Here is a 17,500-nt window from a genome sequence, read left to right on the forward strand (position 1 = left end):
ACTTGTTTGTGTTTTGTTACCGTGGTAACAGAGTTGGGGGGCGTATACGAGTGGAGCTACCATTGGGAAGATGGAGGAAGGGGGTAGATGAGAGAGGAATATGCCTCAATAGGCCAAAGCAACGGCTGTCATACCCGCAATCACTATGCCAGCATTCGCCAAACTCGGTCCTCCGGACCCCAAACAGGTGCGGAGGTGCGAGTTTGGTAAACCCTGCCCTGCGCACTAAAACCTCTCTCTCTTTTAGCTCTCTGTAGTTCTCTGTGTGGCTCTTGGTGTCCCGAGGACCGAGTTTGGTAAACCCTGCCCTGTGCACTAAAACCTCTCTCTCTTTTAGCTCTCTGTAGTTCTCTAAAGTTGTCTGTGTGGCTCCCAAAACATATTTTTATCCTTGGAATTGGATTTGTGAGTTGTCATGGAAACCAAATCAATGTTTCTAGCATAGTGTTGGATGAGACTAACTGGCAAATACTATCATTGTTCCCTTTAGCTTGTATATATTTCACTTTTTTCTCCACTGTTTATAGGGGACTGTAGTTTGTAACTTACAGGCCACCGTATATCCCTAACCCTGCAGTGAGGTCACTCACTACCCATGATCCTTCACTGCTTTGTTTACTTCCTGACTTTTTTGAGGAACTGTCTGTAAGCACCCTTTAACTTCAAAAGGACAAAACACATTACAGTGTAAGTCAGAAGTTTACGTACGTACACCTTAGCCAAATATTTTAAACTCAGTTTTTCACAATTCCTGACATTTAATCCTAGTAAAAATTCCGTCTCAGGTCAGTTAGGATCACCACTTTATTTTAAACGTGAAATGTCAGAATAATAGTAGAAAGAATGATTTATTTCAGCTTTAATTTCTTTCATCACATTCCCAGTGGGTCAGAAGTTTACATACACTCAATTAGTGTTTGGTAGCATTGCTTTTAAATTGTTTAACTTGGGTCAAACGTTTCGGGTAGCCTTCCACAAGCTTCCCACAATAAGTTGGGTGAATTTTGGCCCATTCCTCCTGACAGAGCTGGTGTAACTGAGTCAGGTTTGTAGGCCTCCTTGCTCACACACGCTTTTTTAGTTCTGCCCACAAATATTCTATAGGATTGAGGTCAGGGCTTTGTGATGGCCACTACAATACCTTGACTCTGTTGTCCTTAAGTCATTTTGCCACAACTTTGGAAGTATGCTTGGGGTCATGCAACCAAGCTTTAACTTCCTGACTGAGATGTCAATTCAATATATCCACATAATTTACCATCCTCATGATGCCATCTATTTTGTGAAGTGCACCAGTCCCTCCTGCAGCAGAGCACCCCCACAACATGATGCTGCCACCCCCGTGCTTCACGGTTGGGTTGACGTTCTCGGCTTGCAAGCCCCTCCCCCTTTTCCCGTCAAACATAAAGATGGTCATCAGACCAGAGGACATTTCTCCAAAAAGTACGATCTTTGTCCTCACGTGCCGTTGCAAACCGTAATCGGTCTTTTTTTATGGCGTTTTTGGAGCAGTGGCTTCTTCCTTGCTGATATAGGACACGTTTTACTGTGGATATAGATACTTTTGTACCGGTTTCCACCAGCATCTTCACAAGGTCCTTTGCTGTTGTTCTGGGATTGATTTGCATTTTCGCACCAAAGTACGTTAATCTCTAGGAGACAGAACGCGTCTCCTTCCTGAGTGGTATGATGGCTGCGTGGTCCCATGGTGTTTATACTTGCGTTCTATTGTTTGTACAGATGAACGTGGTACCTTCAGGTGTTTGGACATTTCTCCCAAGGATGAACCAGACTTGTGGAGGTATACCATTTTTTTCTGAAGTCTTGGCTGATTTCTTATGATTTTCCCATGATGTCAAGCAAAGAGGCACTGAGTTTGAAGGTAGGCCTTGAAATACATCCACAGGTACACCTCCAATTGACTCAAATGATGTCAATTAGCCTATCAGAAGCTTCTAAAGCCATGATTTTTTTAAATTTTCCAAGTTGTTTAAAGTCACAGTCAACTTAGTGTATGTAAACTTCTGACCCACTGGAATTGTGATACAGTGAATTATAAGTGAAACAATCTGTCTGTAAACAATTAGTAGATGTCCTAACCGACTTGCCAAAACTATAGTTTGTTAATTAACAAGACATTTTTGGAGTCGTTGAAAAACGAGTTTTAATGACGCCAACCTAAGTGTATGTAAACTTCTGACTTCAACTGTATGTACGTCACAACAAACTTCCAACTGAACAAATCTTTTGAAAATAAATGAGGTCATAACAAAATGAAGCAAATCCTGGGAAATATACAACAGTAAACTTGTAGACGTATTAAAATGGGTATGAACAAAAAACCCGACAATAAATCAAAATGGGGGCTGTATGAGGAGAGTTCAGGGAGGGAGGTGATGACGCAGGTGGAAAGACAGGTGACGTGTGGGACAGGGTGGAATGGGGGGAGTGAAGCAGACATTATGCACACACACATTCACACACACACACACTGACAAAGAGGAAGAGGAGGAGGTAAAGGAGGAAGAGGAGGAGGTAAAGGAGGAAGTATTTGTAACATGCACCTCTATTTTACGGCCTTCTACGACCGTGCCGTGTAATTTGTCTCGCGCCCTGTCAGCGTCCGCACTATGCTCGAAAGTTACGAACCCAAAACCCTGCATGCAGGATGGAGAGGGAGAGAACAACATGCATGTTATTCATGTTATTATAATCATTACTCATATTATTACTGTCACTACTCGTGTTTCTCCAGTTCAGTAGAGTAAAAGGAGAAAAACACATTGAAATGTAAAAAGATTAAGCACACTATTATAGGCCAGCTTTAGGCAGAAACCCCCTCTACTTCAAAACGATTTCCTTATCTTCTCTCCTCTAACACATCTCTAACCTCTAGCTTCCTCTAACACATCTCTAGCCTCTAGCTTCCTCTAACACATCTCTATCCTCTAGCTTCCTCTAACACATCTCTAGCCTCTAGCTTCCTCTAACACATCTCTATCCTCTAGCTTCCTCTAAAACACATCTCTATCCTCTAGCTTCCTCTAACACACATCTCTATCCTCTAGCTTCCTCTAACACATCTCTAGCCTCTAGCTTCCTCTAACACATCTCTATCCTCTAGCTTCCTCTAACACATCTCTATCCTCTAGCTTCCTCTAACACATCTCTAGCCTCTAGCTTCCTCTAACACATCTCTATCCTCTAGCTTCCTCTAAAACATCTCTATCCTCTAGCTTCCTCTAAAACACATCTCTAACCTCTAGCTTCCTCTAACACATCTCTTTAACCGCTAGCTTCCTCTAAAACATATCTAACCTCTAGCTTCCTCCAAAACATCTCTATCCTCTAGCTTCCTCTAAAACACATCTCTAACCTCTAGCTTCCTCTAACACACATCTCTAACCTCTAGCTTCCTCTAACACATCTCTATCCTCTAGCTTCCTCTAAAACATCTCTAACCTCTAGCTTCCTCTAACACATCTCTAACCTCTAGCTTCCTCTAACACATCTATATCCTCTAGCTTCCTCTAACACATCTCTAACCTCTAGCTTCCTCTAAAACACATCTCTATCCTCTAGCTTCCTCTAACACATCTCTTTAACCTCTAGCTTCCTCTAAAACATCTCTAACCTCTAGCTTCCTCTAACACATCTCTAACCTCTGGCTTCCTCTAAAACACATCTCTAACCTCTAGCTTCCTCTAACACATCTCTAACCTCTGGCTTCCTCTAAAACACATCTCTAACCTCTAGCTTCCTCTAAAACATCTTTAACCTCTAGCTTCCTCTAACACATCTCTCTATCCTCTAGCTTCCTCTAACACATCTCTATCCTCTAGCTTCCTCTAAAACATCTTTAACCTCTAGCTTCCTCTAAAACATCTCTAACCTCTAGCTTCCTCTAAAACATCTTTAACCTCTAGCTTCCTCTAAAACATCTCTAACCTCTAGCTTCCTCTAAAACATCTTTAACCTCTAGCTTCCTCTAACACATCTCTCTATCCTCTAGCTTCCTCTAACACATCTCTAACCTTTAGCTTCCTCTAACACATCTCTCTATCCTCTAGCTTCCTCTAACACATCTCTATCCTCTAGCTTCCTCTAACACATCTCTTTAACCTCTAGCTTCCTCTAAAACATCTCTAACCTTTAGCTTCCTCTAAGAACTACCATGCAGAAGAGAAACACAACTTATCACCTACCTTAGAGCCCCGCTCGTTAAAAATGATTTCAACGTCTAAGATTTGACCAAATTGCTGGAAGGAAAGACAGAAAACAAAGCCAGAGTCAATGACATTCTTTAACGCAGGATTGTTCAGTGGTACAGCACATGGAGTAGCATTTAGCATGGAGTAGCATGGAGTAGCATTTAGCATGGAGTAGAATGGAGTAGCATTTAGCATGGAGTAGCATGGAGTAGCATTTAGCATGGAGTAGCATGGAGTAGCATTTAGCATGGAGTAGCATGGAGTAGCATTTAGCATGGAGTAGCATGGAGTAGCATTTAGCATGGAGTAGCATGGAGTAGCATTTAGCATGGAGTAGCATGGAGTAGCATTTAGCATGGAGTAGCATGGAGTAGCATTTAGCATGGAGTAGCATTTTACATTTGTAAATGATTCACTTATGGGGATAACATGAGTAATTGTAGTGTAATACTCACGCCAAACATTTGCCTGAGGTCTGGGTCCCTGAATCTGAAGGGTATGTTGGAGACATGGAGGCGCTTGGGTTGAGTCTTACTGTTACAACTGTCAGACGACTGGCTCTGCTGCTGACTGTCTGTCTGAGACTCCTCCTCTGTCTGCTGTGGGGAGGGAGGGAGGGAGGTAGGGAGGGAGGGAGGGAGGGAGGGAGGGGGGAGGAGGGGAGGGAAGAGAAAGGGGAGGGAGGGAGGGAGGAGGAGGGGAGGGAAGAGAAAGGGGAGGGAGGGGAGGGAGGGGAGGAGGGGAGGGAAGAGAAAGGGGAGGGAGGGAGGGGAGGGAGGGAGGAAGAGGGGAGGGAGGGAGGGAGGGAGGGAGGGAGGGAGGGAGGGAGGGAGGGAGGGAGGGAGGGAGAAACAGACACTCTACACTTAGAACAAGAAGGTGATATCTAGAACCTCAAAGGGTTCTTCAGATGTCCCCATAGGACAACCTTTTGAAGAACCCTTTTTGGTTACTGGTAGAACTCTTTTGGTTCCAGGTAGAACACTTTTGGTTCCAGATAGAACCCTTACCCAAAAACCCCAAAAGGGTACCACTACCTGGAATCAAAAAGGGTTCTACCAAAAGGGTTCTACCAGGAACCCAAAAAAGGTTCTCCTCTCCAGCTGAAGAACCCTTTTGGAACCCTTTTTGTGTACCGCGTCACGTTATATACACAGAAGATCTCCGCTGAACATAGAATCAAGATGTTTGGTTCTGTGTGAACAGCAATAAAGTCACAAGGAAGTTGAATACAAATGCAAAGTTGCCAATAGTTACAAACTAGAGAAGTATAAACAGACGCTTCAATAAGAAAACCCAGATGACTGCATTTAAATATAAATATCCCACAGTAGAGGCTACATAGGACAATATCATTCAATAATATCACTACCTGACTTGGGCAGGAGCACTTAGAAGATGCGTACCGACACCTCAGATGTACTACTGCTTCAGTTCCTGTTCCTCTTATAGAATATTATCTAAAACAGTATTGTGGAATTCCTGTTCCTCTTATAGAATATTATCTAAAACATTATTGTAGAGTTCCTGTTCCTCTTATAGAATATTATCTAAAACAGTATTGTAGAGCTCCTGTTCCTCTTATAGAATATTATCTAAAACAGTATTGTGGAATTCCTGTTCCTCTTATAGAATATTATCTAAAACATTATTGTAGAGTTCCTGTTCCTCTTATAGAATATTATCTAAAACAGTATTGTAGAGCTCCTGTTCCTCTTATAGAATATTATCTAAAACATTATTGTAGAGTTCCTGTTCCTCTTATAGAATATTATCTAAAACAGTATTGTAGAGCTCCTGTTCCTCTTATAGAATATTATCTAAAACAGTATTGTAGAGCTCCTGTTCCTGTTATAGAATATTATCTAAAACATTATTGTAGAGTTCCTGTTCCTCTTATAGAATATTATCTAAAACAGTATTGTAGAGTTCCTGTTCCTCTTATAGAATATTATCTAAAACAGTATTGTAGAGCTCCTGTTCCTCTTATAGAATATTATCTAAAACAGTATTGTGGAATTCCTGTTCCTCTTATAGAATATTATCTAAAACATTATTGTAGAGTTCCTGTTCCTCTTATAGAATATTATCTAAAACAGTATTGTAGAGCTCCTGTTCCTCTTATAGAATATTATCTAAAACATTATTGTAGAGTTCCTGTTCCTCTTATAGAATATTATCTAAAACAGTATTGTAGAGCTCCTGTTCCTCTTATAGAATATTATCTAAAACAGTATTGTAGAGCTCCTGTTCCTATTATAGAATATTATCTAAAACAGTATTGTAGAGCTCCTGTTCCTCTTATAGAATATTATCTAAAACAGTATTGTAGAGTTCCTGTTCCTCTTATAGAATATGATCTAAAACAGTATAGAGGAGCTCCTGTTCCTCTTATAGAATATGATCTAAAACAGTATAGAGGAGCTCCTGTTCCTCTTATAGAATATGATCTAAAACAGTATTGTAGAGCTCCTGTTCCTCTTATAGAATATTATCTAAAACAGTAGTGTAGAGTTACTGCACCTAAACCTATTTCAGTCCAAGTCAAGCACTGATTAATGCTGGAAATAAATGTCATGTTTATTCAGTTGACTTCCATTTAGATAATTGCAGGCTGTAATAACACGTGCACCGTGAAGAGGTAAACAAACCAGGGATGGAGAGCGTTATGATTGGGAAATTAAACCACCTCAAACTGATCCGACGTCAGAATTGTGGAACAATGATAATGTTAAGGTAAGACTTGAATGGAGAAAGTTGATCTGAGAGCAACCCAGTCCTCTACTGCCTATATATCCTATAGAGACAGACCCAGTCCTCTACTGTCTATATATCCTATAGAGACAGACCCAGTCCTCTACTGTCTATATATCCTATAGAGACAGACATCTACTGTCTATGTATCCTATAGAGACAGACCCTGTCCTCTACTGTCTATATATCCTATAGAGACAGACCCAGTCCTCTACTGTCTATATACCCTATAGAGACAGACCCAGTCCTCTACTGTCTGTATACCCTATAGAGACAGACCCTGTCCTCTACTGTCTATATATCCTATAGAGACAGACCCAGTCCTCTACTGTCTATATATCCTACAGACCCAGTCCTCTACTGTCTATATATCCTATAGAGACAGACCCAGTCCTCTACTGTCTATGTATCCTATAGAGACAGACCCTGTCCTCTACTGCCTATATATCCTATAGAGACAGACCCAGTCCTCTACGGTATATATACCCTATAGAGACAGACCCAGTCCTCTACTGTCTATGTATCCTATAGAGACAGAACCTGTCCTCTACTGTCTATATATCCTATAGAGACAGACCCAGTCCTCTCAGATGCTGAAACCATAAGGAACAGATATCCTGCGAACACACACACACACACCCACCCACCCACCCACCCACCCACACACACACACACACACACACACACACACACACAGACAGTACAGTCGGCTTCACGCTCTAACCCAGTTACAGAAAGAGAATACTTTCCATTCCTCAACTCTGGGCGGCAGCTCAAAATACAGTCTGTGTGTTTACAGGGGAGGAAGCATAAGGCTGACAGGCTGCTGTTACTCACACACACACACGCACGCACGCACGCACACACACACACACACGTATGTACGCACACACAAGCACACACACACACACACACAGAAACACACACACAGAAACACACACACAGAAACACACACACACACACACACACACACACACACACAAACACACACACACACACACACACACACACACACACACACACACATACATACGCAGCAGCGTGTGCCATCTGTGGAACATTCATTGTACAGGCAGTGGACGCCTACACTTCAACCCAGGAAATGAAACAAAGATAACTATATATCTGGTCTTTTTCTGCAGCATCAGAAGTGTCATCTAATAGTCAGAGGGGGAGAAGAGAGACGTGGTTTTGACATATAATGCTGGAGAGAAGGAATGAAAGGAGAGAGAGAGAGAGAGAAACAGACACTGATGACTGGAGAGAACTGAGACTCTAGGGAGGGAGGGAGGGGCGGAGGGAGAGAGAAACAGACACTGATGACTGGAGAGAACTGAGACTCTAGGGAGGGAGGGAGGGGCGGAGGGAGAGAGAAACAGACACTGATGACTGGAGAGAACTGAGACTCTAGGGAAGGAGGGAGGGGCAGAGGGAGAGAGAAACAGACACTGATGACTGGAGAGAACTGAGACTCTAGGGAAGGAGGGAGGGGCAGAAGGAGAGAGAAACAGACACTGATGACTGGAGAGAACTGAGACTCTAGGGAAGGAGGGAGGGGCGGAGGGAGAGAGAAACAGACACTGATGACTGGAGAGAACTGAGACTCTAGGGAGGGAGGGAGGTGTGGAGGGAGAGAGAGAGAGACAGACACTGATGACTGGTGAGAACTGAGACTCTAGGGAGGGAGGGAGGGGCAGAGGGAGAGAGAAACAGACACTGATGACTGGAGAGAACTGAGACTCTAGGGAGGGAGGGAGGGGCGGAGGGAGAGAGAGAGAGACAGACACTGATGACTGGAGAGAACTGAGACTCTAGGGAAGGAGGGAGGGGTGGAGGGAGAGAGAGAGAGAAACAGACACTGATGACTGGAGAGAACTGAGACTCTAGGGAGGGAGGGACGGAGGGGCGGAGGAAGAGAGAGAGAAACAGACACTGATGACTGGAGAGAACTGAGACTCTAGGGAAGGAGGGAGGGGCAGAGGGAGAAAGAAACAGACACTGATGACAGGAGAGAACTGAGACTCTAGGGAGGGAGGGAGGGGTGGAGGGAGAGAGAGAGAAACAGACTGATGACTGGAGAGAACTGAGACTCTAGGGAAGGAGGGAGGGGCAGAGGGAGAGAGAAACAGACACTGATGACTGGAGAGAACTGAGACTCTAGGGAGGGAGGGAGGGGCAGAGGGAGAGAGAGAGAGACAGACACTGATGACTGGAGAGAACTGAGACTCTAGGGAGGGAGGGAGGTGTGGAGGGAGAGAGAGAGAAACAGACACTGATGACTGGAGAGAACTGAGACTCTAGGGAGGGAGGGAGGGGCGGAGGGAGATAAATTGGATTCCTAACATATTGAATATCAGATATATTTTATCCTCCACCCACTATAATTGATAAACCTGCTTTGCGTGTTTCCAAAAAAGCCTTTGATTTAGTTTGACATTTCACATGAATGTGGTGTAGGTGGAAAAACACATCATCAAATCAACACTAATAACTAATATACAGTTAACATGGGAAATGAGCATGTGTTTTCCTACTGTCTATATACCCTATAGACCCAGTCCTCTACTGTCTATATACACTATAGACCCAGTCCTCTACTGTCTATATACCCTATAGACCCAGTCCTCTACTGTCTATATACCCTATAGACCTAGTCCTCTACTGTCTATATGCCCTATAGACCCAGTCCTCTACTGTCTATATACCCTATAGACACAGTCCTCTACTGTCTATATACCCTATAGACCCAGTCCTCTACTGTCTATATACCCTATAGACCCAGTCCTCTACTGTCTATATACACTATAGACCCAGTCCTCTACTGTCTATCTACCCTATAGACCCAGTCCTCTACTGTCTATATACCCTATAGACCCAGTCCTCTACTGTCTATATACACTATAGACCCAGTCCTCTGCTGTCTATATACCCTATAGACCCAGTCCTCTACTGTCTATATACCCTATAGACCCAGTCCTCTACTGTCTATATACCCTATAGACCCAGTCCTCTACTGTCTATATGCCCTATAGACCCAGTCCTCTACTGTCTATATACCCTATAGACCCAGTCCTCTACTGTCTATATACCCTATAGACCCAGTCCTCTACTGTCTATATACCCTATAGACCCAGTCCTCTACTGTCTATATACCCTATAGACCCAGTCCTCTACTGTCTATATACCCTATAGACCCAGTCCTCTACTGTCTATATACCCTATAGACCCAGTCCTCTACTGTCTATATACCCTATAGACCCAGTCCTCTACTGTCTATATACCCTATAGACCCAGTCCTCTACTGTCTATATACCCTATAGACCCAGTCCTCTACTGTCTATATACCCTATAGACCCAGTCCTCTACTGTCTATATACCCTATAGACCCAGTCCTCTACTGTCTATATACCCTATAGACCCAGTCCTCTACTGTCTATATACCCTATAGACCCAGTCCTCTACTGTCTATATACCCTATAGACCCAGTCCTCTACTGTCTATATGCCCTATAGACCCAGTCCTCTACTGTCTATATACCCTATAGACCCAGTCCTCTACTGTCTATATACCCTATAGACCCAGTCCTCTACTGTCTATATACCCTATAGACCCAGTCCTCTACTGTCTATATACCCTATAGACCCAGTCCTCTACTGTCTATATACCCTATAGACTCAGTCCTCTACTGTCTACATACCCTATAGACCCAGTCCTCTACTGTCTATATACCCTATAGACCCAGTCCTCTACTGTCTATATACCCTATAGACCCAGTCCTCTACTGTCTATATACCCTATAGACCCAGTCCTCTACTGTCTATATACCCTATAGACCCAGTCCTCTACTGTCTATATACCCTATAGACCCAGTCCTCTACTGTCTATATACCCTATAGACCCAGTCCTCTACTGTCTATATACCCTATAGACCCAGTCCTCTACTGTCTATATACCCTATAGACCCAGTCCTCTACTGTCTATATACCCTATAGACCCAGTCCTCTACTGTCTATATACCCTATAGACCCAGTCCTCTACTGTCTATATACCCTATAGACCCAGTCCTCTACTGTCTATATACCCTATAGACCCAGTCCTCTACTGTCTATATACCCTATAGACCCAGTCCTCTACTGTCTATATACCCTATAGACCCAGTCCTCTACTGTCTATATGCCCTATAGACCCAGTCCTCTACTGTCTATATACCCTATAGACCCAGTCCTCTACTGTCTATATACCCTATAGACCCAGTCCTCTACTGTCTATATACCCTATAGACCCAGTCCTCTACTGTCTATATACCCTATAGACCCAGTCCTCTACTGTCTATATACCCTATAGACTCAGTCCTCTACTGTCTACATACCCTATAGACCCAGTCCTCTACTGTCTACTGTCTATACCCTATAGACCCAGTCCTCTACTGTCTATATACCCTATAGACCCAGTCCTCTACTGTCTATATACCCTATAGACCCAGTCCTCTACTGTCTATATACCCTATAGACCCAGTCCTCTACTGTCTATATACCCTATAGACCCAGTCCTCTACTGTCTATATACCCTATAGACCCAGTCCTCTACTGTCTATATACCCTATAGACCCAGTCCTCTACTGTCTATATACCCTATAGACCCAGTCCTCTACTGTCTATATACCCTATAGACCCAGTCCTCTACTGTCTATATACCCTATAGACCCAGTCCTCTACTGTCTATATACCCTATAGACCCAGTCCTCTACTGTCTATATACCCTATAGACCCAGTCCTCTACTGTCGATATACCCTATAGACCCAGTCCTCTACTGTCTATATACCCTATAGACCCAGTCCTCTACTGTCTATATACCCTATAGACCCAGTCCTCTACTGTCTATATACCCTATAGACCCAGTCCTCTACTGTCTATATACCCTATAGACCAGTCCTCTACTGTCTATATACCCTATAGACCCAGTCCTCTACTGTCTATATACCCTATAGACCCAGTCCTCTAGCATGTGTTTTCCATGGGTGTGAAACAGGGGAACAACTTCAGTCTATGTAACATTTACAGTGAGCTCCAAAGGCATCGGGCCATATTGTTTTGTTGTTCTGGCTCTGTACTCCAGCACTTTGAAATGATACAATGACTATGAGGTTAAAGTGCAGACTGTCAGCTTTAATTTGAGGGTATTTTCATCCATATTGGATGACCCGTTTAGATATTACAGCACTTCTTGTACATAGTCCTCCCATTTTAGGGGACCAGAAGTATTGGGACGAATATGTGTCTTAAAGTAGTTTAAAGTTTAGTATTTAGCCCCATATTTCTAGCACACAGTGACTACATCAAGCTTGTGACTCTATAAACTGGTTGGATGCATTTGCTGTTTGTTTTGGTTGTTTCAGACTATTTGGTGCCCAATAGAAATTAAGGGTAAATAATGTATTGTGTCATTTTGGAGTCACTTTTATTGTAAATAAGAATAGATATTTTTAAACACTTCTACATTAATGTGGATGCTACCATGGTTACAGATCATCCTGAATGAATCATGAATAATAATGAATGAGAGAGTTATAGACGCTAGAGTTACAGAGATTAGCATCTCTTGGGGGGGTGATATTTGTACTGCATTCTTCATGAGACACGTTTAGATTTAGATTAGATTTGTAATGTCAAAAATACACTTTAGGCTTTCACGTCCAGGAAGTTGTCTAAAAGGGATTGAATGTGTTGTTGCCTAATTGTTTTCTGGGTAGGTTTCTACACTACATTCCTTCCATCTACAGCATTTCTTAATATTATTCAGATCCTTTGGCTTCGATGCCTCGTGAGTTTTGCTCTGTTAAAGTATTTGTATGTGTTAATTTAACCTTTATTTAACTAGACAAGTCAGTTAAAGAACAAATTCTTAATTATTACTGGCCAAACCCGGACGACTGTGATTTTGCTGTGATCTGATTGGGGGGTGTCAGTGGGCTGTCTGTGAACGCTCTGAGAGACTCTGGGTTGAGGTCCGTGATTAAGTAGTCTACAGTACTACTGCCAAGAGATGAGCTATAGGTGTACCTACCATAGGAGTCCCCTCGAAGCCTACCATGTAGCCTATATGTACGACTATGTACATACCCAGCGTCTGACAGAGTTGTAACCCAGTTTTGTTTTGTTGTAGTTGTGTCTAGGGGGGCATATTGGGGAGGGGATGCTGTTACCTCCAGGTAGGTGTTTGTCTCTCTCTCTCAATTCAATTCAAAGGGCTTTATTGGCATGGGAAACATGTGTTAACATTGCCAAAGCAAGTGAAGTAGATAATATACAAAAGTGAAATAAACAATAAAAATGAACAGTAAACATTACACATACAGAAGTTTCAAAACAATAAAGACATTATAAATGTCATAATGTATATATGCAGTGTTGTAACGATGTACACATGGTTAAAGTATAAAGGGAAAATAAACACCAATGTGTTTATTCTTCACTGGTTGACCTTTTCTTGTGGCAAAAGGTCACACATCTTGCTGGTGTGATGGCTTTCTCTCTCTCTCTCTCTGTCTCTCTCTCTGTCTCTCTCTCTCTCTGTCTCTCTCTCTCTCTGTCTTTCTGTCTCTCTCTCTCTCTCTCTCTCTCTCTCTCTGTCTCTCTGTCTCTCTGTCTCTCTCTCTCTCTCTCTCTCTCTCTCTCTCTCTCTCTCTCTCTCTCTCTCTCTCTCTCTCTCTCTCTCTCTCTCTCTCTTGCCTCGTGCCTCAACATATAGACTCAGACTATAGAGCGAGTGAGAGAAAGAGAGAGGGGGGTGAGTGGGATAGAGATAGACAGAGTGGGAAAGCGGACTAAAGAAACAGGGAAAGGAGAGGGTTGATTAAGTGTGAGCGGGACGGAGACGGAGAGAGAAATATAAAGACAGACGCGGGGGCGGGGTAATGAGAGTATGAGGGAAAGGAGAGGGAGAGGTTTTCCAGATGTACAACTCATTTTCCTGCTCTGTGTCTTTCCTCTACTAGAATTATGAGAAGTGTGATGCTACTCCCTCTCTCCTTCTCCCTTCTCTCCTTCTCCCTTCTCTCCTTCTCCCCTCTCTCCTTATCCCCTCTCTCCTTATCCCCTCTCTCCTTATCCCCTCTCTCCTTATCCCCTCTCTCCCTCTCCCTTCTCCATTCTCTCCCTCTCTACTCTCTCCTTCTCCCTTCTCCATTCTCTCCCTCTCCCCTCTCTCCCCCTCCCCCCTCCCCTCTCTCCTTATCCCCTCTCTCCCTCTCCCTCTCCCTCTCCCTTCTCTCCCTCTCCCCTCTCTCCCTCTCCCCTCTCTCATTCTCCCTTCTCCATTCTCTCCCTCTATACTCTCTCCTTCTCCCTTCTCCATTCTCTCCCTCTCTACTCTCTCCTTCTCCCTTCTCTCCCTCTCCCCTCTCTCCCTCTCCCCTCTCTCCTTCTCCCTTCTCTCCCTCTCCCCTCTCTTCCTCTCCACTCTCTCCATCTCTCCCCCCTCCTCTGACTGTCTCTCTCCTTCTCCCCTCTATCCCTCTCCCCCCTCTCATTCTCCCTTCTCTCCTTCTCCCCTCTCTCCGTCTCTCTCCCTCTGCGCTCTCTCATTCATCACTTCTCTTCTCCTAGTTCTCTCCTTCACCACTTCTCTTCTCCTAGTTCTCTCCTTCACCACTTCTCTTCTCCTAGTTCTCTCCTTCACCACTTCTCTTCTCCTAGTTCTCTCCTTCACCACTTCTCTTCTCCTAGTTCTCTCCTTCACCACTTCTCTTCTCCTAGTTCTCTCCTTCACCACTTCTCTTCTCCTAGTTCTCTCCTTCACCACTTCTCTTCTCCTAGTTCTCTCCTTCCAAGCTAAAGACTAATAACACATGAATGAAACAACTTTAAAAAGACAAACAAGAAAATAAAAACTAAGCGTTTTTCTCAGTGCTTTGAGGGAGAAAATATTTCTCATTACCATGCAAACTAATACTGGATTGTATTGCACTCTGGGTGAATGGCAATATCCATATTTATGATAGAGAGAGAGAGAGGGATGATAAATCAAATGACTACCACAGGATGTTTGTGTCTAGACAGAAGCATTCCAAAAAACAGCTTTCAAAATCAGATGAATTCTATTAATGAAACAACGAATCAGAACACAGCTTGAGACCTGCTGTGAAGGCCTCAGATAACCTAGTGCTTTGAGGAGAATAGTGTACACTAGGTCCAATTCTGCATCCTTGTGAAGGGTATAGTGTACACTAGGTACAATTATGCAGCCTTGTGAAGGGTATAGTGTGCACTAGGTCCAATTCTGCAGCCCTGTGAAGGGTATAGTTTACACTAGGTCCAAATCTGCATCCTTATGAAGGGTATAGTGTACACTAGGTCCAATTCTGCAGCCTTGTGAAGGGTATAGTCTACACTAGGTCCAATTCTGCAGCCTTGTGAAGGGTATAGTGTACACGCACGCACGCATGCACACACACACACACACACACACACACACACACACACACACACACGCCTTACTATGGCCGAGACGATCTGGTGTATACAAAAGTATTATATAACAGTAATATACAACGGCAATATATAACAGTAATACAGAGCCTTCCTTATTCTGATATGGATTAAATTAATAAAAATGACTTGTCAATCTACACAATACCCCATAATGACATCACAATACCCCATAATGACATCACAATACCCCATAATGACATCACAATACCCCATAATGACATCACAATACCCCATACTGACATCACAATACCCCATAATGACATCACAATACCCCATAATGACATCACAATACCCCATACTGACATCACAATACCCCACAATGACCAAACGCAAACAGTCAGTTGAGAACAAAATCTTATTTACAATGACGGCCTACACCGGCCAAGCCTGGATGACAGTGGATCAATGCACCACTTAGATCAATGTACTACTGCATTGATCATCCTTGAGATGCTTCTACAACTTGATTGGAGTCCACCTGTGGTAAATTCAATTGATTGGACATGATTTGGAAAGGCACACACCTGTCTATATAAGGTTCCACAGTTGACAGTGCATGTCAGAGCAAAAAACCAAGCCATGAGGTTGAAGGAATTGACCTAGAGCTCCGAGACAGGATTGTGTCGAGGCACAGATCTGGGGAAGGGTACCAAAAAAAGGTCTGCAACATTGAAGGTCCCCAAGATCACAGTGGCCTCCATCATTCTTAAAGTGAAGAAGTTTGGAACCACCAAGACTCTTCCTAGAGCTGGTCTCCCGGCCAAACTGAGCAATCAGGGGAGAAGGGCCTTGGTCAGGGAGGTGACCAAGAACCCGATGGTCACTCTGACAGAGCCCCAGAGTTACTCTGTGGAGATGGGAATGGGAAGATGGGAAGGACAACCATCTCTACAGCACTCCACAAATCAGGCCTTTATGGTAGAGTGGCCAGACAGAAGACACTCCTCTGTAAAAGGCACACCACAGTCCGCTTGGTGTTTGCCAAAAGGCACCAACAGACTCTCAGACCTCTGGTCTGATGAAACCAGTACTCTTTGACCTGAATTCCAAGTGTCACGTCTGGAGGAAACCTGGCACCATCCCTACAGTGAAGCATGGTGGTGGCAGCATCATGCTGTGGGGATGTTTTTCAGCGGCAGGAACTGGTAGACTCGTCAGGATCGAGACAAAGAAGAACGGAGCAAAGTACTGAAAGTTCCTTGATGAAAACCTGCTCCAGAGCGCTCAGGACGTCAGACTGGGACGAAGGTTCATCTTCCAACAGGACAACGACCCTAAGCACACAGCCAAGACAATGCATGAGTGGCTTCGGGACAAGTCTCAATGTCCTACAGCAAAGCAGCTGTTTAGGCTGTTTTCTAGTGACATTCATATGGATACATCCATAACAATGAGGAAAGAAAATGTACTCTGTTGTTCAGAGGAGCTAGCCAACAACAACAGCTAACACAACCACTTCAAGAGGAGCTAGCCAACAACAACAGCTAACACAACCACTTCAAGAGGAGCTAGCCAAACAACAACAGCTAACACAACCACTTCAAGAGGAGCTAGACAAACAACAACAGCTAACACAACCACTTCAAGAGGAGCTAGCCAACAACAACAGCTAACACAACCACTTCAAGAGGAGCTAGCCAACAACAACAGTTAACACAACCACTTCAAGAGGAGCTAGCCAAACAACAACAGCTAACACAACCACTTCAAGAGGAGCTAGCCAAACAACAACAGCTAACACAACCACTTCAAGAGGAGCTAGCCAACAACAACAGCTAACACAACCACTTCAAGAGGAGCTGGCCAACAACAACAGCTAACACAACCACTTCAAGAGGAGCTAGCCAACAACAACAGCTAACACAACCACTTCAAGAGGAGCTAGCCAAACAACAACAGCTAACACAACCACTTCAAGAGGAGCTAGCCAAACAACAACAGCTAACACAACCACTTCAAGAGGAGCTAGCCAAACAACAACAGCTAACACAACCACTTCAAGAGGAGCTAGCCAACAACAACAGCTAACACAACCACTTCAAGAG

General features: G+C 43.7%; 1 protein-coding gene across 6 annotated transcripts in view; it reads right to left on the reverse strand.

The window, feature by feature from the left end:
- Nucleotides 1–17,500, reverse strand: part of LOC139401922 (RNA binding protein fox-1 homolog 1) — a 69,907-nt gene that overhangs the window by 38,286 nt on the left and 14,121 nt on the right. For 4 of the 6 annotated variants that reach the window (XM_071145938.1, XM_071145936.1, XM_071145933.1 and 1 more), the window contains exons 3-5: nt 4,667–4,810; nt 4,206–4,259; nt 2,565–2,657 (exon numbers count right to left, since the gene is read on the reverse strand). In XM_071145938.1, the coding sequence (XP_071002039.1) occupies nt 2,565–2,657; nt 4,206–4,259; nt 4,667–4,810 (291 nt within the window). The remainder of the gene's footprint in view (nt 1–2,564; nt 2,658–4,205; nt 4,260–4,666; nt 4,811–17,500) is intronic. The other 2 variants (XM_071145934.1, XM_071145937.1) reach the window with 2 other exon arrangements.

Source organism: Oncorhynchus clarkii, unplaced genomic scaffold, assembly GCF_045791955.1.
Source record: "Oncorhynchus clarkii lewisi isolate Uvic-CL-2024 unplaced genomic scaffold, UVic_Ocla_1.0 unplaced_contig_7032_pilon_pilon, whole genome shotgun sequence".
Classification (NCBI taxonomy): domain Eukaryota; kingdom Metazoa; phylum Chordata; class Actinopteri; order Salmoniformes; family Salmonidae; genus Oncorhynchus; species Oncorhynchus clarkii.